At 64.7% G+C, this 27,915-nt stretch overlaps 2 protein-coding genes across 8 annotated transcripts in view; one reads left to right on the top strand and one right to left on the bottom strand.

The window, feature by feature from the left end:
- The first annotated feature begins 184 nt into the window (after positions 1-184).
- HK3 (hexokinase 3) lies at positions 185-20,147 on the top strand. Of its 2 annotated transcripts, XM_045028687.1 has the most exons (19): positions 185-234; positions 8,410-8,554; positions 8,637-8,799; positions 9,341-9,489; positions 9,744-9,863; positions 10,751-10,846; positions 11,338-11,437; positions 11,536-11,719; positions 13,675-13,812; positions 14,598-14,831; positions 15,245-15,546; positions 15,872-16,020; positions 16,231-16,350; positions 16,808-16,903; positions 17,374-17,473; positions 17,743-17,926; positions 18,694-18,849; positions 19,021-19,254; positions 19,807-20,147. In XM_045028687.1, exons 2-19 carry the CDS (start codon positions 8,417-8,419, stop codon positions 19,949-19,951), a joined length of 2,808 nt encoding a protein of 935 aa, XP_044884622.1. In that variant the 5' UTR covers positions 185-234; positions 8,410-8,416; the 3' UTR covers positions 19,952-20,147. The 2 variants fall into 2 exon arrangements, with proteins under 2 accessions (XP_044884622.1, XP_044884623.1); XM_045028688.1 differs by lacking the exon at positions 185-234 and having other exon boundaries at positions 8,406-8,554; positions 15,872-15,933.
- Positions 20,148-20,420: 273 nt separating this feature from the next.
- The window catches only part of UNC5A (unc-5 netrin receptor A), a 57,939-nt gene continuing 50,444 nt past the window's right edge, over positions 20,421-27,915 (bottom strand). For all 6 annotated transcript variants that reach the window (XM_045028460.1, XM_045028463.1, XM_045028461.1 and 3 more), the window contains 4 exons: positions 24,190-24,339; positions 23,709-23,873; positions 21,906-22,084; positions 20,421-21,101 (listed from right to left, as the gene is read on the bottom strand). In XM_045028460.1, coding sequence (XP_044884395.1) covers positions 20,936-21,101; positions 21,906-22,084; positions 23,709-23,873; positions 24,190-24,339 — 660 coding nt within the window. In that variant the 3' untranslated portion in view covers positions 20,421-20,935. The remainder of the gene's footprint in view (positions 21,102-21,905; positions 22,085-23,708; positions 23,874-24,189; positions 24,340-27,915) is intronic.

Below are 27,915 nucleotides of genomic sequence, written 5' to 3'. Positions count from 1 at the left end.
AAGTGTGTGGCTGGCAGGGCAGGGTCCCTGCTTTGCACCGGAGGCTGCACAGATTGGCAGGCAGACGAGAGGGCGGAGTACGTGCAGTAAGGGAGTACGTGTAGGAAAACTTTATAGGGTGTCAAATGCTGCTTTCACTTTTGGTTTTCAGCCACAGCAGGGAGTGTGTGTGGAGTGAGCACACGCAGCAGTGCCAGGAGCGCCCCGCAGCCCCCAGCACCCACCCCAGCCCCGGTGAGTCAGGGTTGGGCACCGAGCAAGGTGGCAGGGCTGGTGATTGTCACCTGGGCAGGCTGCAGGCAGGGGTGTGTGTGTGTGGTGGAAATGGGGGGTACTGGGCTCTGGTGTTGGCTTGGTCAGGGGGTTGCTTTCACGTCTGACCCTCACAGTGCCAGCTGCTGCTCTGGCATATGGGGAGGTGCCGGCTCGGAGATGAATTCATGCAGGACCCCTCCCACAGGCCCGGGCTGAGGAGCTGTCGGCCCATGTGGCAGGCCGGTGAGCAGTGCCAGGTTACTCAGCGGCGGGGCCGGGATGCTCCCAGCCTGTACAGCCAGCTCTGCACCCATCGATTTCCCTGGCGGCTCATCTACCAAGGGGCGACCTGTGGAACCTGGACCAGGCAGCCCGGCTGCTCCCTGAGCCTCGGGCGGCAGCACCCGCTGGGACCCGGCATGTGACTACAGTCAGGTCCGAAAGCCCAGTGCCGTGGGGTCACACCCTGCTCCCCCGCCGAGCCGCCCGCTGCTCCAGCTGCTAGTTGGGAGGGGGAGGGCTCATTAATGTGGCTGCCTAATTAATGGCACAAATAATCGCTGAGCTAATTCAAACATTGGGCTCAAATCTACAAGTGCTAATTGGAACTGAAGGTAAATGCAAATTGGCCTGGAAATAGTCTGTCCCGGCTCAGCAGGGGGGCAGCCCCACACTCTGTCTCCTCCCCGCAGTCTGAGACGCCCCGCCAGGGAGCCACGGCTCTCCCGCCGCCTTCGCCCCAGGGCAGAAACACCTGCCAGGACCAGCCTCTGCCGGGGCACTCAGAGAGCGGCGCCAGGACCGGGTGCTCGGGCTGCCTGCGGGCGCCTGGTCCCATCAGTGTCCCTGGCCCCACTGCCCCCACCCACTGCTTGGGGACAGGCCTGGCTGGAGCAGCTGGGGCTGGACACGAAAGCAATTCCCCCAAGGATCCCAACTTGGCCCAGGGAGTCCCCTCCAGCCCTGAGTGCTGCAATGGGGGACGCAGGCTCCTGGGCTCCAGCCAGCCGGAGAGAAATGCAGGGTGCCAGTGGGGCATGGCACATCCTGGCCCCAGGAAATGCCCCCTCTCCAGGTGCTTAGTGTGGTGGGATCCCGGTGCCCGTCTGCAACTCGCCCTGGCAGAGCCAGTTCCAAGGAGAGTCTGGAGCCTTTCCTGGCACAATGAGGTTGTTCTCTAGGGGTCCCAGTGATTCCCCCCCCTCCCTCGGCAGCAGGGTGACAGCCTGGGAGGGGGCACCAGTGGTGCCGTAGGTCAGGGGCCGGGTGCATTGACAGAGCTGGAGGGGGCACCAGTGGTGCTGTAGGTCAGGGGCCGGGTGCATTGACAGAGCTGGAGGGGGCACCAGTGGTGCCGTAGGTCAGGGGCCGGGTGCATTGGCGGAGCTGGAGGAGGCACCAGTGGTGCAGGAGCCGGGTTCATTGGTGGAGCTGGAGGAGGCACCAGTGGTGCCGTAGGTCAGGAGCTGGGTGCATTGGCGGAGCTGGAGGGGGCACCAGTGGTGCTGTAGGTCAGGGGCCGGGTGCATTGGCGGAGCTGGAGGGGGCACCAGTGGTGCCGTAGGTCAGGGGCCGGGTGCATTGGCGGAGCTGGAGGAGGCACCAGTGGTGCCGTAGGTCAGGGGCCGGGTGCATTGGCGGAGCTGGAGGAGGCACCAGTGGTGCAGGAGCCGGGTGCATTGGCGGAGCAGGAGGAGGGCTGGCTGGGGGGCAGGTCAGAGGCCTTGGCAGAGCAGCGGGTACAAAGCTGGCACAGTGGCCCTAGAGTTCCCTGGTGAATGTCCCAGCGAGGGGCAGCCGCAGGCTCTGTGCCCGCAGGGGCAGCAACGACTGTGACACAACCCACTTCCTGGGGCTGAGCCGGGCGTCCGGCCTCCCGCGCCGCCACCGCCACTTCAGTCAGTGCTGGGGGGGGGTCCAAGCAGCTCAGGGTAGAGACCTGCTCTCACCCCCCCCACCCCCGCCCCATGGCGCCAGAGCCCAGCCTGGCCAATCAGCAGGTTTGGCTCTGGTGGGGGGGGGGCTGCTCCCAGCCCCGCCCCGTGAAAGGCAGCGTCATGGGGTCAAGCCCTGCCTCAGGGGGCACCCGGGGCAGCCCCGTGCCGCCCGGTGGGGCACAGAGAGCCAGCGTGGGGCAGCCCCACGCTGCCTGGCAGGGCACAGAGAGCCAGGGTGCGGGCACAGAGAGCCGGGTCTGGGGCAGCCCCATGCCACCCGGTGGGGCACAGAGAACCAGGTCTGGGGAAGCCCCACGCTGCCTGGCAGGGCACAGAGAGCAAAGGTGGGGCACAGAGATCTGGGGTGGGGCAGCCCCACACTGCCTGGCAGGGCACAGCAGCTGGTGCCTCCCTCCATCAAGGAGCTGGGGACCCCCGCCGCAAGGACTCCCCAGCTGCCCCCGCTTGCTCTGCCTGGCCATGCAGTCCTGCAGCCCCCCAGGGCCGTGGCAGCGGGAGGGCTGGGGCTGGGGTGGCCTCGGCCCTGGGCCGCATGGCAGAACCAGGAGGGGAGGGCTCTGGCGACCCCAGTCAGGGCCTGTCTCTCCCCGGTGCCCTGCGCTGGGGCGGGACTGGAGCCGGCTGTCAGAGCATTGCCCCCCCCCCGCCCACTGGCGCGTGCTGGGCTCTGGCTCAGGCCGGGCGCCCTGCGGGGACCCTGGGGAGGGGGGATGGCAGCTGCTTTCAGGGACGGGGAGGTGCGCAAGGTGCGGGGTGGCCAGGCGAGGACTGAGCTCTGGCTGCCGTCAGGTTAGGGCTGAAATCAGATCTGGGTGAGGGGACGGGAAGGGGCAGCCCAAGGGGGGGAAGGGGCAGGATGAGGAGTGGGGGAAGGGGCAGAGCGGGGGGGGAAGGGGCAGGATGAGGAGCGGGGGAAGGGGCAGGATGAGGAGTGGGGGAAGGGGCAGCGCGGGGGGGGCAGGGGCAGGATGAGGAGCGGGGGAAGGGGCAGGGCGGGGGGGGAAGGGGCAGGAAGAGGAGCGGGGGAAGGGGCAGGGCGGGGGGGGAAGGGGCAGGATGAGGAGCGGGGGAAGGGGCAGGGCGGGGGGGGAAGGGGCAGGCAATGGGGGGGAAGGGGCAGGGCGGGGGGGACGGGGCAGGATGAGGAGCGGGGGAAGGGGCAGGGCGGGGGGGGAAGGGGCAGGCAAATGGGTAGAAGGGGCAGGGCGGGGGGAACGGGGCAGGATGAGGAGCGGGGGAAGGGGCAGGGCGGGGGGGCAGGGGCAGGATGAGGAGCGGGGGAAGGGGCAGGCAAAGGGGGGGAAGGGGCAGGGCGGGGGGGACGGGGCAGGATGAGGAGCGGGGGAAGGGGCAGGGCGGGGGGGGAAGGGGCAGGATGAGGAGCTGGGGAAGGGGCAGGGCGGGGGGGGAAGGGGCAGGATGAGGAGCGGGGGAAGGGGCAGGGCGGGGGGGGAAGGGGCAGGATGAGGAGCGGGGGAAGGGGCAGGGCGGGGGGGGAAGGGGCAGGATGAGGAGCGGGGGAAGGGGCAGGGCGGGGGGGGACGGGGCAGGATGAGGAGCGGGGGAAGGGGCAGGGCGGGGGGGGAAGGGGCAGGGCGGGGGGGACGGGCACAGTGAGGCAACAGGCCGTTACACAAGCACAATCTGACTAGCAGTTCCCTGTTCCCTGCCAGCTCACCCTGTTCCCAGAAAGGGCTGGGCCTGACCCTGGGCAGCGTGTGGGGGGAGGAAGCTGTGGGGTGAAGCTAGTGCCAGCCCCACAGCCAAGCCCTGGGGCACAGCGGCTGCGCCGTGGCAGGGGAGCTGGTCTCCCAGCATTGGGCACTGCCAGCGGCTGGCAGCTGGCGCTGTTCACACATTGGCAGGGCCAGCTCCAGCGGGTGTCCCGGGGGGCGGCGCTGGCGGGGGTGCTGTGCCCAGGCTGGGAGTGGGTCCATCGCTTGGTGCAGGGGGGCGCGGCATCATCACGCTGGGTATCGCTTCGGGGCAGCCAGGCTGTGACAGCACGCGGCAGCGTGCGGCTCGCCATGCTCAGCTCTGGGCTCCTGCCCCGGGGCAGACTGGCCCCAGCGCCGGGCTGAGTGCCAGGGCAGTGCCCGGGGCGAGTTGTCCTGAAGGCCCCAGTTCCCCAGGCTCATGGCATTTCCTGCCACTTAGCCTGAGGCCTTCCTCAGTGGGACTTGGGGGGCTGCCGAGGCAACGCTCTGGCCGGGTGGCCATGCAGCGGGCGTTCCTCGGCCGGCGCACGGTGCCACGGGCTGCGTTTCTGTGGGTGGCTCTGACGGCCGGGCAGCGTGTGCCTGTGTCACGGCCTCCCAGGGCCCAGGCTCTCGGCTCCGTAGGGCCCTTGGGAGGAACCCCCTTCAGAGCGACAGCCCTTCTCAGGGGTCCGCTCTCTCTTCCGCCTCCCAGGCCTGCACCTCTCTGAGTCTCCAGCATGCCTGGCTCTGCTGTGGGCCCCCACAGGGAGTCCCCTTGCTCTGGGCCCCCGGGGCCTCCACACCCAGAGGGAATAATGCCCCCCCTGCCCCCGATCTCCAGCCTGAAGTGACTCTCACCCAGGATAAAACAGGAGGTTTTTGAACGTCCAAACCCAGCCCAGGCCGTTCCCAGGGACCCTGGCCCTGGCCAGTCTCAGCACCATCCATCTGGGCCTGGCCCACACCCCGGGTGGCTCAGGCTGCCTTTTGTCCCCAGTCCAGCAGCAGCCCCCTCCTTCCAGCCGATCATCCTATATCATGTGCCCCTCCTCCGTCCTTTGTCTTCCATCCCAGGCAAACAGGTCACCTGGGCCCTCCTTCCGCCGTCCTTTGTTCCCACTAGCTGTTCCCACTAGCTGGCCCCGACGTCCCTCCTCAGCCCACTGTCCCCCCACTGGGCACCCAATCTCCAGGCCATTGTCCGGGGTCCTGGCTGGTAGGCGAGGTCACACCTGGACCCTGCAACAACAAACCCCATCCCCCACTGTGTGGGCGAATGGCTCATTGGAAGGTGACAGGGCCAGGAAGTTAATTACCTCCCAGACTCCCAGACTGACTTGAACCAGGGCCGAGCTATACAGCCTGGTTAGGAAGGTCTGTAAATGAGCGGAGCCTTGAAATGCAGCTGGGGGCATTGTTAGAGGTAGAAGGGGAGGTGTTTGCTCAGGGCTTGGGATGGAAGCAAACAAGCCTTGTTTATTGCTATGGCTTTAATTCAAAGATCAAAAAGGGATATTAACGTTTGTGATGATACTTGGATACATGGCTGGACTTTACAAAAACTAGACAAGCCATTTACAACACCAACTTCGCCTCTCTACAAAGGAAAGACAGTAAACTATCTAAACTGCTACATGCCACAAGGAGCCACAACAGTAGTTCCCTGAACCCACCCAACAATATTGTTCATCTTTCCAGCTACACTCTTAGCCTGGCAGAAGAGTCTGTCCTATCTTGGGGCCTCTCCTTTTGTCCCTCCAGACCCACGAACATGATACAGTTCTGCGGTGACCTAGAATCCTACTTTCGATGTCTCCGACTCAAAGAATATTTCCAACATCCCTCTGAACAGCCTACTAACCCACAGAACCCTCCCTACCAGCTCTACAAAAACAAGGATTCTGCGTGGACCCCTCCAGACGCTCGAAACAACAGACTGGACTTCTACATAGACTGCTTCCGTCAATGGGCAAAGGCTGAAATTGTGGAAAAACAACATCACTTGCCCCATAACCTCAGCCATGCAGAACGCAACGCCATCCACAGCCTCAGGAACAACTCTGACATCATAATCAAAAAGGCTGACAAAGGAGGTGCTGTCATCATCATGAATAAATTGGAATATGACCAAGAGGCTGCCAGGCAGCTCTCTAACACCACATTCTACAGGCCATTATCCTCTGATCCCACTGAGGATTACCTAAAGAAACAACACCATCTGCTAAAAAAACTCCCTGACAAAGCACAGGAACAAATCTGTACAGACACATGCCTAGAACCTCGACCATGTGTATTCTATTTGCTACCCAAGATCCATAAACCTGGAAATCCTGGCTCCCAGCGCTGTCCGTTATTCCCCACAGGGTACTCCCAGCGCTGGCGCTTTGACTACGCTTAGCGCTTCAAAGCGCTGCCGCGGCAGCACTTTGAAGTGCTAAGTGTAGCCACAGCCTGTGTCTCTTTGAAGGTTGTGGTAACCTGTATCTGAACTGTTTGATGGATAAATTACCCTGTGCTCATTGCCAGGATGTTTGGGAGAAGGAGAGTGAAGCCGATTGTTTTCTCAGGCCAAAAGGCTGCAGGCGATGTATAAAAACCCTGGGACACGATCCTGCTTCATCGCAGATCTGCTCTGGGTTTCAAGAGGGGGAAACCTTAAACCACAAGGATTAAGATCCCCAGTCCCTGACTGGAGCCACCTGAATATGGACACTGGACTATAACCTAGGGACTATTTCTAAAAGGACTTTTGGCAACTACAAGCTCATCTCTGCTGTGTCTGAACCTCAAGAATTGAATTCAAGTCTGTCTGTATATTGATCTTTTAACCAACACTTTCTCTCTTTTCTTTTTTAATACATTTTAGCTTAGTTAAGAATTGACCATAGCGTGTATTTTGGGTAAGATCTAAGTTCTAATTGAACCTGGGTGTCATCTGTCAAGGGTTGACAGAACCTTTTCTTTTATATGATGGGATCAGATTTTCAGTAACCATCATCATATCTGACGTGTGTCTGGACAGAGACCTGAGGCTGGGCACTTTAAGGGAACTGCACTATTTGGACTTCTGAGTAACCAGGGAGGTGCTGTAGAAGCTGTTCTGTGCTGGTTGGTAAATCTCAGTATTGGAAGATCCACCAGCGTTTGGGGTTTGTCTGCCCCGTTCTGTTTGCAGTTCACCCTGATTGAGTGACCTCAGCTGGCTCCCACCGGCAGCACCATCACACTCACTTCGTTACACACGCAGAACAGGGAAACCGAGTCCCCCGCACTCTGCATGCGAGCCACTGAAAACACAAGACAATCCCCCGCTTCCGCACAGCCTGTCATGGCGCCCCAGGCCTGGCACTCTCACACAGCTCTCAACAGTCCCTGGGGGGCCCCATTCGGAGTGTCAGCCCCTGTAGGGTCACCCTGTCCCTGGGCTCAGCCCCTCGGCTTCCCCACCTCCTGGGACTGACCCCCAGAGCCCTCAGCATCGCCCGGGGCACGCTGTGAGCTTCCTGCAGCGAGTGCACCTGGGTTGGGCGCCCGAGGGAGCCATGCACCCCCGGCTGCCTGACCCTGGAGTGACTCCCCACCAGCGCTGGGACAGCAGGAGGGTTAGGAGGTGTCTGGACACAGCAGAGACAAAGTATCAGCCTGGTCCGGCTGGGGCAGTGCAGAGCCCGGAGCCCTCTGACGGCAGGACGTTTCTCCCCTGCCTCCAGCAGCCCCACCTCAGGCCTCTGTCCTCAGCTGGTCACACCTGGCTGGCTTCTCAAGGATGGGGCCAGCCAGGGTTGGGTGTTGCTAGGTGCCAAATGGCCAGGAATTGGAGGGGCCAGTGTCTTCTGGGTCTCGCCATGGGCCTGGGGCCCAGGCAGCCTGTATTGCTGGGCTTCTGCAAAGAGCAAACAGCCCTGTCCCCTCACCTAGTCACCCATGGACCACGTCGGGGAAACTGAGGCACACACACTATTCATCCAAAATAATATGAAAAATTCCCACTCTGTCACAGCACCCTCGATGTGTGGTTGTGCAGCTGCCAGGGCTGGGCGTGTGTCAGGCTGGGTGTGTGCCAGGCTGGGCATGTGCCAGGCTTTGTGGTTAATCAGTGCTCAGGGATCCGCCGCTCTCTGCGCTCACAGGGGTGAGGCTCAGGATTCGCCCCCTGCTGGGGGTGAGGCACTGGGGTGGGGTGGGGGGCTCATGCTGGGGCCGCTCCACATGAATTATTGCAGCTGCTGAGCTCTGGGGGCGCTGGCAGAGGCTGGCTCTGCCTCCTGCCGCTGGGAAGTGCCAGCGCCCTGGCGAGGCTGGCAGCTGGGGAGCCCCCTTGGCCTCTGATTGTGGCAGGGCTCTGGGCTCGAGGGCAGGTGCCCCCACTGAGGTGCCTGCTCCTCCCAGCGCATGGCGGGTGCCTGGCCCGCAGGGCAGGGGCTGGGGGGGGGGCATAGGCTGGCTCTGCAGCTGCCCTTGGCACAGGGAACTGACCCTGCTCTCTGCCCCTGCAGGCCCCAGATGAGTTCCGGCCAGGAGACGCCCTTGGTGGGGAAGCCCCTCCCGAGCCAGCTGAGCCCCACGTGCCCTGGCCATGGGCTGGCTGGCGTCAGCGAGAGCGGCAGCCCCCAGGCCCAGAGCCGGCACCTCACCGCGCAGGTAAACCCCCACTCGCTGCCCTGCTGCCAGCGCTGGCGCTCTGCTGGGGGCGCCCCCTGACCAGCCCTGCCTCCCCTCCCAGATGCAGAGCTCCCTGCAGCCCCTGTGCCTGTCGCTGGAGACCCTCCATCGGGTCAAGGGCCGCATGCTGGAGGCCATGGAGCGGGGCCTGAGCCGCCGGACGCACTCCCAAGCCACGGTGCGCATGCTGCCTGCCTTCATCCGCTCCACCCCGGACGGCACCGGTAAGGGCCAGGCTGGGGGTGCCCGGGGCTGGGGGCCCTCCTGGTACCCGCCCCAGGCTCCCCCTCCAGGGCCAGTGCTCTGGGGTGCTCCGGAGCCTGGGTGTCAGCGCCCCCCGTTCCTGCTGGGCTGTGGCTGGGGGAGGGGAGCCATGCTGGGCCCCACACTAAGAACAGGGGCTCAGTGCCGCAGCCCAGAGGCAGGGCCCAGCCCATTGTGTGCAGCCGGCATGGGGCCTGCACTCCTGCCCGCTCGCTGTCCCTGTCGCCTGGCGTCAGGCCTGCCCTGGGACCTGCGAGCCCAGCGCTGCAGACTGGCTAGTGAGCTGCACCCCAGAGACCCCGGCGAGGGGGCGGTGCCAGCGCTGGGGGGGACACGGCTGCACAAGCTGGTGAGTGGAGCCCATCAGGGATGGTACCGCTGAGCGACGGGGTCCCTGGACCTGCCAGCCAGGCAGGGCACAGAGCACCCGCGTCCTGGGGTGCCCCCCTGTATGCCAGGCTGGACACCCAGGCCCTGACACCACGTCTGCTTGTCGGGCAGAGAGAGGCAAATTCCTGGTGCTGGAGCTGGGAGACACCCATTTGCGGGTGCTGCTGATGGAGCTGTCGGGGGACACAGACCAGAGGGTGACGATGGAGGATCAGCACTTTCCTGTGCCAGACGCAATCACCCAGGGCCCTGGCGAGAAGGTACGGGGGCAGGGCACCCTCGCTCCTGCTGGGTGGGCAGGAGGTGGGACTGCGGCTGGCTCCAAGCCAGCCAGTTCTCCGGCCCCACACAGCTGGCGCCGGGCAGAGGGTCCCCGGGAGCTGGGCAGCCTGGGGGTGGTGGGAGCTGTGAGCGCTGCGCCCGCACACCGGAGCCTGGAGCCGGGCAGAGGGGCAGGCTTGGCCCCGGGCGAGGGGCAGCCTCTGCCCTGCTAATTCCCAGCCTCGCTCCCCAGCTCTTTGCCTTCCTGGCGACGTGCCTGTGGGAGTTCCTGGACGAGCTCCACATGCCCCAGACAGACCTCGAGCTGGGCTTCTCCTTCCCCTTCGCCTGCAGGCAGACGCGGCTGGACCAGGTGAGCGCATCGCTCCGGGCCTGCAGGGGGCGCTGCGGGGGAGGGGATGGCTGGGAGCACTGGGGGCTCCCAGCAGGGGGCGCTGTGGGGGCGAATGGCTGGGAGCACTGGTGACTCCCAGCAGGGGGCGCTGCAGGAGGGTTGGCCGGGCACATTGGCTAGGTGCTTCCTGCAGGGGGCACTGTAGGGGGGATGGCTGGGAGCACTGGGGGCTCCCTGCAGGGGGTGCTGCAGGGGGGTTGCCCGGGTGTGTTGGCTGGGGGCTCCCTGCAGGGGGCGCTGCGGGGGGGTTGGCCGGGTGCGTTGGCTGGGGGCTCCCAGCAGGGGGCGCTGTGGGGGCGAATGGCTGGGAGCACTGGTGACTCCCACCAGGGGGCGCTGCAGGAGGGTTGGCCGGGCACATTGGCTAGGTGCTTCCTGCAGGGGGCACTGTAGGGGGGATGGCTCGGAGCACTGGGGGCTCCCTGCAGGGGGCGCTGTAGGGGGGTTGGCCGGGTGCGTTGGCTGGGGGCTCCCTGCAGGGGGCGCTGCAGGGGGGTTGCCCGGGCACGTTGGCCGGGGGCTCCCAGCAGGGGGCGCTGCAGGGGGGTTGCCCGGGCGCGTTGGCCGGGGGCTCCCAGCAGGGGGCGCTGCAGGGGGTTGCCCGGGTGCGTTGGCTGGGGGCTCCCAGCAGGGGGCGCTGTAGGGGGGTTGCCCGGGCGCGTTGGCCGGGGGCTCCCTGCAGGGGGTGCTGCAGGGGGGTTGCCCGGGTGCGTTGGCTGGGGGCTCCCAGCAGGGGGCGCTGCGGGGGGTTGCCCAGGCGCGTTGGCCAGGGGCTCCCTGCAGGGGGCGCTGCGGGGCGTGGGGCAGGGCTGGCTGACCCCAGTGCCTGGGCTCTTTCCCTGCAGAGCTACCTGATCTCCTGGTCGAAAGGCTTCCGGTGCCCCGGCGTGGAGGGGCGAGACGTGGTGGCGTTACTGCAGGAAGCCATCGACAAGCAAGATGTAAGGGGGGAATACGGGGTGGGGGGCAGTGCAGGGTGGAGGCTCCCTGTGTGGGGGTGGCGCAGTGTGGGGTGGGGGTCCCATGGGTGGGGCACTGCAAGGCGGTTTGGAGGTGGAGCAGGGTTGGGCGGGGCCCCCTGGGTGGGCCAGTGTGGGGCAGGTTGGGGGCTCCCTGGGTGGGGGTGGGGCAGTGTGGGGCAGGGCCCCCTGGGTGGGGCAGTGTGGGGTGGGGTGGAGGTTCCCGGGATAGGGGTGGGGCAGTGTGTGGCAGGCTGGGGGCTCAGTGGGTGGGGCAGGGTAGGGCTCCCGGGGTAGGGGTGGGGCAGGTCCCCTGGGTGAGGCAGTGTGTGGCAGGTTGAGAGCTCCCTGGGTGGGGGCTCCATGGGCAGGGTGGGGGCTCCCTGGGTGTGGTGGGGCAGGGTGGGGCGGAGGCTCCATGGGCGGGTTACGATGGTGGCTGCTGATCGTGCCCCGTCTCTCTGCCCGGCCAGCGCTACCGTATCAAGGTCATCGCCGTGGTGAACGACACCACTGGCACGATGATGAGCTGCGATGCCAGTGCAGGGCCGTGCGAGGTCGGCCTGGTTGTCGGTGAGTGGGCCCCGGCTGGGGCCAGGGCGCCGGGGAGGCGTGGCACAGGGGTGGCTCTGGCATTCCCAGCCCCCTCACTGCTCTCCTGTACCCGGCAGACGCTGGCACCAACAGCTGCTTCATGGCGGAGGCGCGGCACGTGGAGGTGGTGGAGGAGAGCGAGGGCCGGATGGGCGTGGTCACCGAATGGGGCTCCTTCGGGGACAACGGCGCCTTGAACGACGTGCTGAGCCCCTACGACCACCAGCTGGACCAGGCCTCCCTGAACCCAGGGAAGCAGAGGTGGGGTCAGGGCAGGGGTGTGGAGCATTGGCTACGTCCGATTCCCCGTCGGTGGCACCTGCTCCCCAGTGCCTGAGCCAGGCCGTCCGTGCCCAGGGCTCTCCGGGGGTGCCGGGCCCAGCCCCACGGCCTGCCCGTGCTGTGACGGAGCGATTCTGGCAGGACCCAACTGAGAGTGCCAAATCAGGACCAATTGCTTAAACTGGGCAGTCACAGCCCCAGGCTGGGGTTTCTCCACCTCTAAGGCAAACCAAACCAGCCAGACAAAGAGGACTTTGGTCTCACCCCACTGGCTAACCACAAGTCACACAAGCAATTTCCTTAGACACTCCAGTCTCCCAGTATCCCCACCAGTGCCACTCGTCCTGGGGATGAATGGTTATGAAAACCAACACCCCAATAAAAGAAAAAGGTTCTCTCGATCCCAAAGGACCAAGCCCCAGACCCAGGTCAATATACACATCAGATCTTACCCACAAATCACGCTGTTGCCAATCCTTTAGAATCTAAAATCTAAAGGTTTATTTACAAAGGGAAAAAGGTAGAGATGAGAGGTAGAATTGGTTAAATGGAATCAATTACATACAGTGATGGCAAAGTTCTTAGTTCAGGCTTGCAGCAGTGATGGCATAAACTGCAGGTTCAAATCAAGTCTCTGGAACATCCCCCGCTGGGATGGGTCGTTCAGTCCTTTGTGCAGAGCTTCAGGTTGTAGCAAAGTCCCTCCAGAGCTAAGAAACAGGATTGAAGACCAAAATGGAGATGAGGCATTAGTCTTATATAGACTTTTCCAGGTGTAAGAATCTCTTTGTCCTCACTGTGGAAAATTACAGCAAAATGGAGTCTGCAGTCACATGGACAGGTCCCTGCATACCTTGCTGAGTCACAAGGCGTGTCTGCCTTCTCTCCATGGGTCAATTGTGTAGCTGATGGTCCTTAATGGGCCATCAAGCCGGCTAAGCAGAGCTAACACCAGCTTGTCTGGGATGCTTCCCCCAGAAGCACAGCACAAACTTGAAATACAGACAGCACAGAGCCAACATTCATAACTTCAACTAAAAATGATACACATGCACACAGACAGCATAATCCTAACCAGCAACCCAGAATCTGGTCTTAGACACCTTAGATGACCCCCTTTATCTAAGATTTGGTGCCACTGCAGGATCTTGGTTGCAACCATGTTCTATATGGTCCCAATTTATATCAATAACGTCACACGTGCCCAGGGCTCTCCGGGGGCGCCAGGCCCAGCCCCACGGCCGCCCGTGCCCAGGGCTGGGCTGGGCTGGGCTGGGCTGGGTGGTGGCCGTGCCCAGGGCTGGGCTGTGCTGGGTGGTGGCCGTGCCCAGGGCTGGGCTGGGCTGGGCTGGGTGGTGGCCGTGCCCAGGGCTGGGCTGGGCTGGGTGGTGGCCGTGCCCAGGGCTGGGCTGGGCTGGGCTGGGCTGGGTGGTGGCCGTGCCCAGGGCTGGGCTGGGCTGGGCTGGGCTGGGTGGTGGCCGTGCCCAGGGCTGGGCTGGGCTGGGTGGTGGCCGTGCCCAGGGCTGGGCTGGGCTGGGCTGGGCTGGGTGGGGGCCCTGCCCAGGGCTGGGCTGGGCTGGGCTGGGCTGGGTGGTGGCCGTGCCCAGGGCTGGGCTGGGCTGGGCTGGGCTGGGCTGGGTGGTGGCCGTGCCCAGGGCTGGGCTGGGCTGGGCTGGGCTGGGTGGTGGCCGTGCCCAGGGCTGGGCTGGGCTGGGTGGTGGCCGTGCCCAGGGCTGGGCTGGGCTGGGCTGGGTGGTGGCCGTGCCCAGGGCTGGGCTGGGCTGGGCTGGGCTGGGTGGTGGCCGTGCCCAGGGCTGGGCTGGGCTGGGTGGTGGCCGTGCCCGGGGCTGGGCTGGCCCTGTGGCCATGCCGAGTGGCTGGCGCGTGGCCCTGCCTGCCCAGCGCGCTGCTCACGCCCCTTCGCCCTCGCTCAGGTACGAGAAGATGATCGGTGGCTTGTACTTGGGCGAGATCGTCCGGCACATTCTGACCGAGCTCTTCAGCGGGCGCACGGCCCCTGCCCGCCTGACCGAGGGGTCGTTCCAGACCCAGGACATCCTGGAGATCAGCGAGTAAGTGGGTCCCCGGGGCGCGGGGTACACAGCAGCGCCCCCTGCTGGCCAGGCCTGGCCTGCCCTCTGCACAGAGCCTGGCAGCCAATAGCTGCTGAGACCTGCAACCTCATTCCACTTGTGACCGAGTGACACAGGAACCCACCTGTGGTGTGGGAGCAAGTGCCCCCGTCCCCGCGCCCCAATGGCCGGGCTCTGCCCCGAGCCCTCCCTGCACCCTAGGGGTGCTGGGCACACGGCCGGATGGAGTCTCTGTGACCCCTGTGCCCTCCCCGTGCCCCGGGGGTGCCAGGCCTGGAGGCCGATGGCCGGGCTCTGCCCCGTGCCCTCCCCGTGCCCCGGGGGTGCCAGGCCTGGAGGCCGATGGCCGGGCTCTGCCCCGTGCCCCAGGGGTGCCAGGCCTGGCGTCTCTCCCCACGCGTGCCAGGCCTGGAGGCTGATGGCCAGGCTCTGCTCTGTGCCCTCCCCGTGCCCCGGGGGCGCCAGGCCTGGAGGCCGATGGCCGGGCTCTGCCCCGTGCCCTCCCCGTGCCCCGGGGGTACCAGGCCTGGAGGCTGATGGCCAGGCTCTGCCCCATGCCCTCCCGTGCCCCAGGGGTGCCAGGCCTGGAGGCCGATGGCCAGGCTCTGCCCCGTGCCCCGGGGGTGCCAGGCCTGGAGGCCGATGGCCGGGCTCTGCCCCGTGCCCTCCCCGTGCCCCAGGGGTGCCAGGCCTAGCGTCTCTCCCCACGCGTGCCAGGCCTGGAGGCTGATGGCCGGGCTCTGCCCCTGTGCTCTCCTTTGCAGCGAGCAGGTAGGACTGGCCACGGCGCGGCGTGTCCTGCGGGCGCTGGGGCTGGAGGCGAGCGACCAGGACTGCTTCAACACGCAGCAGGTGTGCAGCGCCGTCTGCATTCGCGCCGCCGGCCTCTGCGCCGCCGGCCTGGCCGCCATCCTCAGCCACATGTGCAGGAGCCGGGAGCTGAGCCGCCTGAAGACCAGCGTGGCCGTGGACGGAGCCGTGGTCCGGGCCCATGCCAAGTAAGGGCCCCCAGGACGGTGCCGGGCACCGGGGAACATGGGGCCTGCTCCCAGGCGTGCCAGCTGCCCCTCCGAGGGGCGGAGTGGTGGGGAATGGGGTAGTGGGGCTGGTGCCGGGCCCTGGGCTCCAGGACCCCAGCTGGGCCCCATGGCGACAGGAGGGAGTTGTGGGCCCAGCACCCCCGGTGGGGGCTACGCTCCAGCCGGCTGGGGGCCCGGCCCCCCCACTCTCCTCCGCTGCTGCCCCTGTTCGAGGCCTTGTCCCTTGTCCTGGCCTGGCCCCCGTAGCCACCTCCAGACACTCCGGCGAGGCTGGGCCTGGCGCCTCGCCCCTCGGCTGCCGGGGGTCAGGGCGGGCCCGTGGGGAGCTGGCTGCTCTGCCAGCCCTGCCAGGCTCTCCCTTGGCTCCGCAGGTTCAGGCAGACGCTGCAGCAGCTGGTGAAGCAGCTGGCCCCCGAGTGCGACGTCACCTTGGTGCAGGCGGAGGGCAGCAGCAAGGGGATTGGCATGGTGACTGCCGTGGCATCTAGGCTGGCAGCCCAGCGCCGCCGGGTGGACCGAACCCTGGCACTGCTGCAGCTCTCGCACGATGCCCTGGGCACGGTGCAGGCCTTGCTGAGACAGGAGATGGAGCTGGGGCTGAAGAAGGAGACGCACGCCAGCTCCTCCGTCCGCATGCTGCCCACCTACATCTGTGCCACGCCCGACGGCTCGGGTGAGGGGCCAGCGGGCTGGGGATCTGTGGGGGGGCGCGGGCTGGGGGGGGCTGTGTGGGGTCATTCCTGCCTTGGGGTGGCTGCTCCCCGCCCCCGCTGCCTCCCAGTGCTTCATCCCAGCCTGGGGGTCCCTGCGGGGAGATGGGGACACCGGGCCTCCCTCCCTGGGTGCGGGAAGGGCTGGGGGTGAAGGGTGGGGCCCTGCAGGGCTAGGCATGGGGCGGGGGGTGCGCTGGCCGGCAGGCTCTGGGTGCCCGGAGCAGGACCTGGTGCCACGGCCCAGCCAGCGCCTGCCTGGCTCTGACCCCCCCGTGCCCTTTGCAGAGAGAGGCGACTTCTTGGCGCTGGACCTGGGCGGGACCAACTTCCGGGTGCTGCTGGTGAAGGTGGGCAGCCGGGAGCGGGGCGGCGTGCAGATCGTCAGCGAGATCTACTCCATCCCGCCCCACGTGGCCCAGGGCCCCGGCAGCCAGGTACCGCGGGCACCCGGGTCCTGGGGGGGCGGGCGCCAGCTGGGGGCTTCCCTCCCACTCCGGAGGGGCTGGCCATGCTGCCCCTGCTGCTGGGTGGGCCCCTACGCAGGGCCTGGCTTGGAGCTGTGCCCCCAACGCCCGCTGCCCCCAGGCGGTGCCAGGGCCCTGGGCGGGCTGCAGCCCCCACTGACCCTCCCCCAATCTCTGCAGCTCTTTGACCACATTGTCGAGTGCATCGCGGACTTCCAGACCAAGCAGGGCATGATGGGCCAGACGCTGCCGCTCGGCTTCACCTTCTCCTTCCCCTGCCAGCAGACCAGCCTGGACCAGGTGAGGGGCCGGGGCGTCCGGCGCTGCGCTGGCTGAGGGGGCGTTACGCAAACACCCTGCCCGGGCGGGTCAGCCCCTGAGCTCCCCCCTTGGGGCGCTAGGCAGGGGGAACGTTCGGGCCGCGGCCCCAGGAGGAGGCTGGGCCGTGCCAGAGGGAGGCTGGGGGGGGCACGGCCGTGGCCCCAGGAGGAGGCTGAGACATGCCGGGGGGAGGCTGCGGGGCCGTGGCCAGGACAGGCAGCGCTTCTGTCCCTGCCTGCAGCTGGGGCCTGTCTTCCCAGCGCTGTTGGTGCTCAGGAGCCTGCCTGGTGCCAGGAGCCCATTGATGCTAACGCCAGCGGGCTGGGTGGGTGCCCGCAGGCTGGTGCTATGACGCCACAGGTGTTACTAGCCAGCTTGCTGCTAAGTGGACTGTTCTGTAGCTTGTTGACTCTGAACCCTAATGACTGGTCCCCAGGGCATCCTGCTGAGCTGGACCAAAGGATTCAACGCCTCGGGCTGCGTGGGGCAGGACGTGGTGAAGCTGCTCCGGGAGGCTGTGAAGCGCAAAAATGTACAACACGGAGGCCTAGGCAGGAGGCCCTTGAGCCGGGGGGGGCGGGGGGGTGAGGCATTGTAGTGCCGGGCCAGGCATCGTGCTGGGCGCATCGGGCCAGGCGGGGCGTTAGGCTCCTGGGTGGGGGTGTTGGGCCCGGCCGGGCATCGTGCTGGGCGCATCGGGCAGGGGGTTGGGTTGCCGGAGGGGGGGTCAGGGCTGTGTGATGCTGTCTCGGCCTGACGGTGCCCCGGTGATGCCCAGGCTCAGGATGCTGGCGTGTCGGGGGCAGGGCCGGAGCCCTGTGGCCCTCGCCCGAGTCAGCTGGGGGGCAGGTGGGTGCCCAGCCTGGCTGAGGCTGGCAGCTCCCTCCAGGAGGACGCAGAGGGAGGGGCCGTTTCCCAGGAGACGGGGAGGGCAGTGTGCCAGTGCCGTTGCTCTGGCGACGGTGAATTGTGTTGCCTAGTAACGGGTCTCATTTTTTCTAGCACTTTGCGCTGGACGTGGTTGCCATAGTGAACGACACTGTGGGAACCATGATGTCGTGTGGCTACGATGACCCCAGCTGCGAGGTCGGCCTCATTGTGGGTAAGTGGCAGCCCCCCCACCCCCCTGTGCCCAGCGGCAGGCGCACCCCCAGCCCCAGGGCAAGGCACTGCCCAGCTTGGGGGTGCAGGAGCCAGGACAGTGTTCAACCCCCCAGGCTGGCCCCCACCCCCTGCAGCACACGGCCTGTGCCCCCCCCCAGCAGTGCTGCCCCCTTGGCATTGCCCGGCTCCAGGGGCTGGTGCAGCAGGGGAGGGGGCGACGCCGCCCCAGCCTGGCTGACGCCCCCTCCCTCCCTCCCTCCCGCCCAGGCACGGGCACCAACGCCTGCTACATGGAGGAGCTGCGGAACGTGGGCGCCCTGGCAGGGGAGGAGGGGCGGATGTGCATCAACATGGAGTGGGGGGCGTTCGGCGACAACGGCTGCCTGGACGCCTTCTTCACCCCCTTCGACAGACAGGTGGACGAGGCCTCGCTGAACCCCGGCAGGCAGAGGTGGGGCACTGGGGGCAGAGGGACTAAGCGGGGGCTGCGCTGGGGCTGTACTGGGGTGGGGGGAGCAACGGCCACACCACACCGGGCAGGGGGCCACACCGGGCAGGCCTGGCCAGGGGTCGTCCTGGGGTGGGGAAGGGGCTGGCCAGGGACCGTCCTGGGGCAGGACAGGGGTCGTCCTGGGGCTGTACTGGGGTGGGGAAGGGGCTGGCCAGGGACCGTCCTGGGGCAGGGCAGGGCTGGCCAGGGGCTGTACTGGGGTGGGGAAGGGGCTGGCCAGGGGTCGTCCTGGGGCAGGGCAGGAGGCTGTACTGGGGTGGGGAAGGGGCTGGCCGGGGCGGGCCTGGCCAGGGGTCGTCCTGGGGTGGGGAAGGGGCTGGCCAGAGACCGTCCTGGGGCAGGACAGGGGTCGTCCTGGGGCTGTACTGGGGTGGGGAAGGGGCTGGACAGGGGTCATCCTGGGGCAGGGCAGGAGGCTGTACTGGGGTGGGGAAGGGGCTGGCCGGGGCGGGCCTGGGGCAGGGGTTGTCCTGGGGCGGGGAAGGGGCTGGCCAGGGGTCGTCCTGGGGCAGGGCAGGGGTCGTCCTGGGGCTGTACTGGGGTGGGGAAGGGGCTGGCCAGGGTGGGTCCTGGGGCAGGGGCCGTCCTGGGGCGGGGAAGGGCTGGCCAGGGGCTGTACTGGGGTGGGGAAGGGGCTGCCCAGGGCCGGTCCTGGGGCAGGGCAGGGGGCTGTGCTGACAGCCCGGCGGTCTCTCCTGCCGGGGCAGGTTCGAGAAGCTCATCAGTGGCATGTATCTGGGCGAGATCGTCCGGCGCATCCTGCTGGAGCTCACGGCCAAGGGGTGCCTGTTCCGAGGCCGCCCGTCCCCCAAGCTCCAGACCCCGGACATCTTCCAGACCAAGTTCCTGTCGTCCATCGAGAGGTGAGCGCGGGGTGGGGTCGGGAGGGTGAAGGGGGCAGGCGCTGTCGGGGCCGATGGCTCCTTGGACGCCAGCTGCCAGGCAGGGCAAAGGGCTCCCACCGAGGTGCTCCTTTGGGGGCGGGGGGGCAGGGCGAGGCCTGGGCTGCACTGACGGTGCCCGTGTCCCCACAGCGACGGCCTGGCCCTGCGGCAGGTGTGCGCCATCCTGGAGGAGCTGGGGCTGCACGTCAGCTGCGAGGACAGCGTGCTGGTGCGGGAGGTGTGCCAGGTGGTGGCCCGGCGCGCGGCCCAGCTCTGCGGGGCAGCCGTGGCTGCTGTGGTGGAGAAGATCCGGGAGAACCGGGGCCTGGAGCAGCTCGCGGTGACGGTGGGCGTGGACGGGACGCTCTACAAGCTGCACCCACAGTGAGTGGGGGCGGGAGGGGTGGCTGGGCCCTGCTGGCACGTGGGGGAGCGCAGAGAGGAGGGGCTCGGGGCCCCCCGTGGCTGTGCCAGCAGATGGGTGCAGAGGAGCTGCTCGCCCCTGCGCGGGGGCGGGACAGGGATGAGTTGCAGCAGCTGCAGCCAAGGGCCGGGACACTGGGTTTGCTTGTGGGTGAGCAAGGGAGAGTGGCAATGCCTGGCTGCAGGGCCCGGCGGGCAGCGAAGGGGGGGCCGGTTGCAGGGCCCGGCGGGCAGCGAAGGGGGGGCCGGGTCCAGGGCCCAGTGGGCAGCGAAGGGGGGGGCTGGTTGCAGGGCCCGGCGGGCAGCGAAGGGGGGGCCGGTTGCAGGGCCCGGCGGGCAGTGAAGGGGGGGCAGGTTCCAGGGCCCGGCGGGCAGCGAAGGGGGGGCCGGTTGCAGTGTCCAGTGGGCAGTGAAGGGGGGGCTGGTTGCAGTGGGCAGTGAAGGGGGGGGCTGGTTGCAGTGTCCAGTGGGCAGAGTTGCAGGGCGCTTGGCCTCACCCCCCCCTCTCTGCAGCTTCGCGCAGCAGGTGCAGGCGACGGTGCAGCAGCTGGCCCCACGCTGCAGCGTCACCTTCCTGCAGTCGGAGGACGGCTCGGGGAAAGGCGCCGCGCTCATCGCAGCTGTTGCCTGTCGTGTCGCCCGGCACCAACGGGCCTGAGGCTGCCCTGGAGTCCTGCAGCGAGGGGAGAAGAGCTGGGTGCAGCCCTGCCCCGCCCACGGGGGCTGCGCCGGGCAGCCTGGGCCCTACGCCAAGGCCCCTGTGAGACGGGCTCTCCCCTGCCCCGTGCCAGGGCATCGCGCCATCTGACCTGGCATTTGGGGGGGTGACGCATAAAGCAGCTTTTTGCACAGCTCAGCGGTGCAGTGTCTCTTGCTGCCAGCGCCGGACACTGGAGGGCCCCGTGGGGGGAGGAGCCGTTTGCACCCACGAGGCCCCAGGGAAGTCCCTGGCGACCCGGAACCGTCTCCCGTCTGCGGCCTGCGCTGCCCTTCCCCCAGGGGTATTGCCCCCAGGCGGCCGGGTGGGCAGGGCCTGGAACCCCCCCCATGGGGCAGCTTGTGCTTCCCAGCCCCCCGCCCCGGTGCAGGCGCGAGCCCCAGCTAGCAATATAGATCCGATTTATTTACACGGTGCCGCTAGCCCCCCCGCGGTGCCTGCTATGTACATAAGGCCAAGTGTAAATACGCGAATGCACTTGAATACAGAATTAAAAACCGGTCTTTACACAACATGGGACAGGGCCTGGCACCGCCCGGCCCCACACGGTTACAGCACGCACGACGCACACACAGCGCCCGGATGGGCTGGGTGGAGCCAGGCGGCCCAGCCCAGCGCCCCCCAGAGCCCCCGCCTGCAGCCCCCGCCCTGGCCTGTTCTTTGGCTCCAAGACACCCCCAAGGGGGGACTGGCCCACAGCCCCTTGGCATGCGGGGGGTCAGGTGAGTCCTAGCAAGGGGCACAGCCCCCCGCACTCAGGCAGTGCCAGCACTGGGGAGCCCCTGCCCACCCAGCCAGCTCCCTGCCCCCTGCGCAGGCAGCAGGGGCAGGCGCTGGCACCTCTGGGGCAGTGGCACCCACGCGGCTGCCCCGGGGCCCGTGCTCCCCCCTCTGCAGGGCCCCGCCCCGCCCCGCGCTGGCCCCTCAGCACTCGGCCTCCGAGACGGCGAAGAGGGCACTGTCCTGTCTGCCCACCTCGGCCACGGCGGCGGCCAGCTGTGCCAGGTTCCCGCTGGGGAAGTGTCGCACCTCCCACAGGTTCAGGATCATGGCGGTCGGGCTGGCCTGCGAGGCGAAGAAGCCGAGATGGCTGCAGAGGAGAGGAGGGGGGGGGGGGCGTTAGCCGGGAGCGCCACCCCCGCCCCTGCCCGGGGCACCCTCTGCTCTCATGGACTGGTCGGCCATGGGGGGCTGCATGAGAGGCCTGGTGCTGGGATCACTCCCTGCCCCCGGGATCGCTCCCTGCCCCCAGGATCGCTCCCTGCCCCCGGGATCGCTCCCTGCCCCCCGGATCGCTCCCTGCCCCAATGCCCTGCCCCCAGGATCGCTCCCTGCCCCCAGTGCCCCGCCCCCGGGATCGCTCCCTGCCCCCAGGATCGCTCCCTGCCCCCAGTGCCCCGCCCCCAGGATCGCTCCCTGCCCCCAGTGCCCTGCCCCCAGGATCGCTCCCTGCCCCCAGTGCCCCGCCCCCGGGATCGCTCCCTGCCCCCGGGATCGCTCCCTGCCCCCAGTGCCCCGCCCCCAGGATCGCTCCCTGCCCCCAGGATCGCTCCCTGCCCCCAGTGCCCCGCCCCCAGGATCACTCCCTGCCCCCAGGATCGCTCCCTGCCCCCAGTGCCCTGCCCCTGGGATCGCTCCCTGCCCCCAGTGCCCCGCCCCCAGGATCACTCCCTGCCCCCAGGATCGCCCCCTGCCCCCGGTGCCCTGCCCCCAGGATCACTCTCTACCCCCAGGATCACTCTCTACCCCCAGGATCGCTCCCTGCCCCCGGTGCCCTGCCCCCAGTATCGCTCCCTGCCCCCGGGATCGCTCCCTGCCCCCAGTATCGCTCCCTGCCCCCGGGATCGCCCCCTGCCCCCGGTGCCCTGGTGGGGAGACGCTCCCTGCCCCGTACCTGTCCAGGCGGAGTTTCTGGGCCAGCGTTCTCCAGTCAGCCCCGCGGGCGCAGGGCGTGTCCAGGCTGCTGATGATCTTCTGGCGGATGAGGAAGGGGATCTTGAAGGCACTGGGGCCCACCAGGGCCGGGCAGCCGGCCTCGCTCTCGGGCACCAGCCAGTCCGAGAAGCTCGTGTCCTAGGAGGCCAGCAGGGAGCGGGTGTGACGGGAGCCGTGTGGGCTAATCTCATTGGACGGTGACAGGGCCAGAAAGAGTTAATTACCCCCCAGACCGACCTGCCCCAGGGCCCAGCTTTAGAGACTGGTTAGGAAGGTCTGTAAATGAACCGAGCCCCATTGGTAGCGAGAAGGGGAGGGGTTTGCTCAGGGCTTGGGCTGGCAGCGCAGGGAGGCCAGCTGGGTGCAGCCCGTCTAGTGCTAGAGCTTTGCGTCAAAGAGCAAAAGGGAATAACAACAGTTAGGAAGACACTTGAGGGAAATAGTATCATTGGCTCTGTGGCTCTTTGAAGGTTGTGGTGACCTGTAGCTGAACTGTTTGATGGATAAATGACCCTGTGCTCATTGCCAGGATGGTTGGGAGCAGGAGAGTGAAGCCGATTGTTTTCTCAGGCCGAAAGGCTGCTGGCGATGTATAAAAACCCTGGGACACGATCCTGCTTCATCTCAGATCTGCTCTGGGTTTCAAGAGGGGGAAACCTTAAGCCACAAGGATTGAGATCCCCAGTCACTGACTGGAGCCACCTGAATATGGACATTGAACAACAGCCTATGGGGGGAGGGAGAGCATCATGGTTTGAGCATTGGCCTGCTAAACCCAGGGTGGCGAGTTCAATCCTTGAGGGGCCATTTAGGGAACTGGGGTAAAAATCTGTCTGGGGACTGGTCCTGCTTTGAGCAGGGGGTTGGACTAGATACCTCCTGAGGTTCTATGATTTCTAAAATAACTTTTGGCAACTACAAGCTCATCTCTGCTACGTATCTGAACCTCAAGAATTGAGTTCAAGTCTGTCTGTATAGTGATCTTTTACCCAACACTCTCTCTTTTCTTTTTTAATACATTTTAGCTTAGTTAATAAGAATTGGCCATAGCGTGTATTTTGGGTAAGATCCAAGTTCTAATTGAACCTGGGTGTGTGGCTGATCCTTTGGGGTTGGAAGAACCTTTTCTTTTATATGATGAGATCAGATTTTCAGTAACCATCATCCTATCTGACGTGTGTGTCTGGACGGAGACCTGAGGCTGGGCACTTTAAGGGAACTGCACTATTTGGACTTCTGAGTAACCAGGGAGGTGCTGTAGAAGCTGTTCTGCGCTGGTTGGTAAATCTAAGTATTGGAATAACCACCAGCGTTTGGGGTTTGTCTGCCCCGGTCTGTTTGCAGTTCACCCTGATTGAGTGACCTCAGCTGGCTCCCACTGGCAGCACCGTCACAGAGTGGTGAGCCAGGGAGGGGACCCACAGCCCCGAGCGGCAGTGCCCCAGGCCTGGGGGTGGGACTGGGTGGCAGCCCCCCCTGCGGCTCTCACCTGCTGGGCGTTCGGAGGGGCTGGCGCCCACCCACAGTCAGCCCCCCCTCCCCCAGGGTTCCCGTTCCTCGGGCAGGTGGCTCCGGGGCCTGGCACCCGCCCGCAGTCAGCCCCCCCCCCCCCCGGGTTCCCATTCCTCGGGCAGGTGGCTCCAGGGCCTGGCTCCCGCCCGCAGTCAGCCCCCCCGCCAGGGTTCCCGTTCCTCGGGCAGGTGGCTCCGGGGCCTGGCGCCCGCCCGCAGTCAGCCCCACTCACCGTTCCCAGCCCGCTCACCTTGGCGATGTTGAAGTTGATGTTGAAGCTCTGCCCGTCGCCCTCCACCTGCCAGACCCAGATCTTGCAGGCCAGCTGGCAGGTGCTGGGGCTGAGGCGCTCCAGCGTGAAGGTGCAGTGCAGGGAGGGCTGCAGCCCGCTCCACAGGTGGTAGAAGGGGATCTCCTGCGGCGGAGGGAAGCCGAGGGTCACTCCCGCCCGCCCTGGGGCTGCTGCAGGGCTCTCGGGCTTCAGGGGCGGGGCAGGAATCCCTCCAGCTCCCCGGGAAGCAGCAGGGACGGTCCCCACCCCGGCTGAGAGCAAGGGCCCGGGCAGCAGGAGCTTGGGGAAGGATGGGGGGCAGGGCAGAACAGGGCGTCCCTGCCAGCCCCTGGGGCTCGGTGCCTGCTCGGCCGTGGCACTGCTGACGGGTGAGCCAGGTCAGGGCGCTGGAGCCCTGGCTGGGGCAGGTGGGCGCAGCAGGCACGGCTGGCTCTCCTACCTGGTAGCTGGCGAGGAGTTTGCTCTTCCACAGCGAGCTGGGCATGTCGTGGATGGAGAGGCGCAGGTTGTGGTAACTGTCCTTGAAGTGCAGGACGCGGGGGGCTCCGATCAGCTGCCCCCCCAGCTGCTTCTCCAGCTGCATCACCTCCTGCCGGGAGACGGGCGCTCAGCCCGGGCCAGTCCCCACGCAGCCCGGGCCCTGGATCCCCTTGCCCCTCAGGTGCTTCCTCGCTGCCCCCCTGCCCTAGGGGCCCCCAGCCTGTCCCTGGGCAGCCCTGGCCCCAGTGAGAGCAGTGGGCTGAGCAAGGCAGCTCTGGGAGCCTCGTGGCATGGGGGGAGCCCGTTGCCTTTCTCGGCGGGGTTCAGCTCAGCCCTGCCAGGTCAGGGGGCATCTGGGCAGTGACCAGCACGGCCCTGCTGCCGTAATGGTGCCAGGAAGGGAGGGGAGACAGGCACTGGGTCACATGGGAGCTAGGAGAGAGCTCCTGGCGGGCACATCTCGGCTGCTAGGTAAGAGATTGAAGCCCAGGACCTCCCTGGCAGCTCTTCTCTGACATGCTTCCAGTTCCACACGCAGGGCCAGGGAGACTGGCAGAACTGCAGGGTCTCAATGCGTGGATGAGATGATGGTGACGGGAGAAGGGGTTTAGGTTTATTGGGAAAGGAGGAACCTATATAGGAAGGTTGGGCTCCACCTAAACCAAACTGGTACCAGATTGCTGGTGTGTAATGCTAAAGGGTGGTAGAGGAGTTTTGAAACGAAGGGCTGGGGAAAAGGCAACAGGTGCGGAAGAGCACATGGTTCGGACAGAGACATCCCTTGGGGGAGGATCTCTTAACGGGGATTCTCTATATCCTAGTAAAGGGGAGAGGATCGAAGCTGATAAAGTGCAGGTAGGACCTGAGGAGAAACAGTCCAATGGAGGCTCTCAGAGCGGTAGCCGTGTTAGTCTGTATCAGCAGTTACCTCACATGAAGGCAGACAGCTACATATTGACAAATATAGAAATGCTAGAAGTGTAAATACGAAGATGGGGGAACTCGAGTGCTTGGTATTAAATGAGGATATTGATGTAGTCGGTATCACAGAAACTCGGTGGAATGATGATGATCAATGGGGCACGGTGACAGCAGGGTACGAACTGTATAGGGATGACGGAGCAGATCGCACTGGTGGGGGACGTGACACTGTATGTGAAAGAAAGCGTAGAGTCAAATATAGTACAAATCTTCAATGAATCAAACTGTCCCATCGAATCTCTCGGGATAGAAATTCCATGCTTGAATAATAAGCGTATCGCAGCAGGGATTTACTCCTGCCCACCTGACCAGGGTGGTGGTGGTGACTGTGAAATGCCCTGGGAGAGTAGAGAGGCTACAAAGACAGAAAATAATAATGGGGGATTTCGACTCTCCCTGTATTGACTGCGCACACGTCAGCTCAGGATGGGATGCAGGGAGAACATTTCCACACACAATTAATGACTGGAACCCACAAGATCTGGTCCAAGAGGTGACTAGAGCTGAACTGCTCAGTAATAGCGACCACAATGTAATAACATTCAACACCTGGGGGCTGGGGATACCAAAGAAACCCACCGCAGTAGCATTTAACGTCACAAGGGGGTTAGTTAAACAGGAATTGAAAGGAACACAAGAGGGAAATGCCTGCAAGCTGCATGGAGACCATAACAGAGGCTCAAACTACATGCTACATGCATACTACACGCATACTACATGCATACCCCAACTAAAAAACCAGTAAGAAGTCCAAAACCATGTCCCCGTGGCAAACAGCAGAGTATAAGAGGTGGCTGGAAGCAAAAAGGCAGCCTTTAAATCTTGAAAGTCAAGTCCTGCTGGGAAAATAGGAAAGAGCATAAACTCTGGCGAGTCAAGTGTAAACGTGTAATTTGGGATTGTGAAAGCAGGAAAAGAAAGAGGGTTTAAGTGCAGCCATTTAAGTGTCAGAGACAGAGCAACTGTTCTGTCAAGTCTTAGCCTAGTATCGCGAGACCCGTAGAAGCAGGGCCCACGTCAGAAGCGAGTGGAAAACAGCAGGATAGTCAGTGTGACCCAGCCTGGAGATAACGATGTCTGAGAAGAGAAAGTGAGAAAATACCTGAGTAGCTAGCAAATAGCCTAAATAAAATGCAGATGGTTTTAATTAATGCACGTCACAAAGAGGCATAAATACTTGTGTGATTTTGCTTGTACTTTGGAGAAACTGAGGCAGAGATGCTCTCTGTCAGCTGTGTTCTTCCCTTGCAATCGCATGTCCTGAATAAAGCTGTCTCTGATTTTGTTGCTTCCAACCTGAGGGTGGAGTTCGTTTCTTCCACAGGAGGCCAAAAAAGAATTTGAAGAGCAGCTAGCAAAAAACTAACAGCACCATTTTTAAGTTAATCAGAAGCAGAAAGCTTGGTGAACGATCAGTGGGGCCACTGGACGATCGAGGTGCTAAAGGACCACTCAAAGAAGACAAGGCCATTGCGGAGAAACTAAGTGAATTCTTTGCATCGGTCTTCACGGCTGAGGATGTGAGGGAGATCCCCACACCTGAGCCAGTCTTTTTAGGTGACAAAGCTGAGGAACTGTTCTAGATCGAGGTGTTAATACAGGAGGTTTTGGAACAAACTGATAAACAGTAATAAGTCACCAGGACCGATGGTATCACCAAGAGCTCTGAAGGAACGCAAATGTGAAATTGCAGGACTACTAACTGTGGCGTGTAACCTATGGCTTAAATCCCTGCATCCTCCCTGGGGGGTTCTGAGCAGGAACCCACCCCCAGCCTCTGTACCAGAGGAGAGCTAATGTGACACCAATTTTTAAAAAGGTCCAGAGGTGATCCCGGCAATTACAGGCCAATGAGCCTGACTTCAGAGTTGGGCAAACTGGTTGAAAGGATAGTAAAGAACAGAATTGTCAGACACAGAGATGAACACAGTTTGTTGGGGAAGAGTCAACAGGGCTTTTGGAAAAGGAAATCACGCCTCACCAATCTACTAGAATTCTTTGGGGGGGTCAACAAGGGGGATCCAGTAGATATAGTGAACTTGGACTTTTAGAAAGCCTTTGACAAGGTGTCATGGAGTGTGGGTGAGTCAAGGCCCTGCACCCCCGGCTTCCTGCGATTCACCTGGACTCCCAGCCAGCCAGTAACACAGAAGCTTTATTTAGATGACAGGAACAGTCCATGACAGGCCTTATAGGTACAGACAACAGGACCCCTCAGTTAGGCCCATCTGGGGAGCCAGGGAGGCCAGAGCCCTGTCTGGGCTCCCGTCCATTTCCCAGCCAGCTCCAAACTGAAACCCCCTCCAGCCTCTCACTCAGTCCCCCCCCTCCGCCGGCTACTCCCCCACCCTTTGTCCAGTTTCGGGGGCAGAGGTGTCACCTGGCCCCCAACCCCCCTCCTGGGTTCTCAGGTTACATGCTCAGGTATCCTCCCTTCCCCCATGCAGACAGTCCCAGCACAACTCCCCTGCAACCTTCCCAGGTCAACACTCCCCACTCAGCATTCACAGACCACAGCAAGAACAGTCCCAGTTCGTCACACAAGGTCCCTCCCCAAAGGCTCTTAAGCAAAGTAAGGTGCCCTGGGATAAGAGGGAAGGTCCTCTCATGGATCGGTAACTGGTTAAAAGACAGGAAACAAAGGGGAGGAATAAATGGTCAGTTTTCAGACTGGAGCGAGGTAAATAGTGGGGTCCCCCAGGGG

This window comes from Mauremys mutica, chromosome 8 (assembly GCF_020497125.1).
Source record: "Mauremys mutica isolate MM-2020 ecotype Southern chromosome 8, ASM2049712v1, whole genome shotgun sequence".
NCBI classification, from domain to species: Eukaryota; Metazoa; Chordata; order Testudines; family Geoemydidae; genus Mauremys; species Mauremys mutica.
Note: the sequence above shows the minus strand (reverse complement) of the source record. Positions and strands in the feature narration are given on the sequence as shown.

What these genes read in the sequence shown, in the direction of transcription:
- HK3 (XM_045028687.1), top strand. Translation starts at nt 8,417, where the DNA reads ATGAGTTCCGGCCAGGAGACGCCCTTGGTGGGGAAGCCCCTCCCGAGC. An exon ending in GCCGGCACCTCACCGCGCAG is followed by an intron (nt 8,555 to 8,636) that starts GTAAACCCCCAC and finishes CTCCCCTCCCAG; the next exon opens with ATGCAGAGCTCCCTGCAGCC. An exon ending in CTCCACCCCGGACGGCACCG is followed by an intron (nt 8,800 to 9,340) that starts GTAAGGGCCAGG and finishes CTTGTCGGGCAG; the next exon opens with AGAGAGGCAAATTCCTGGTG.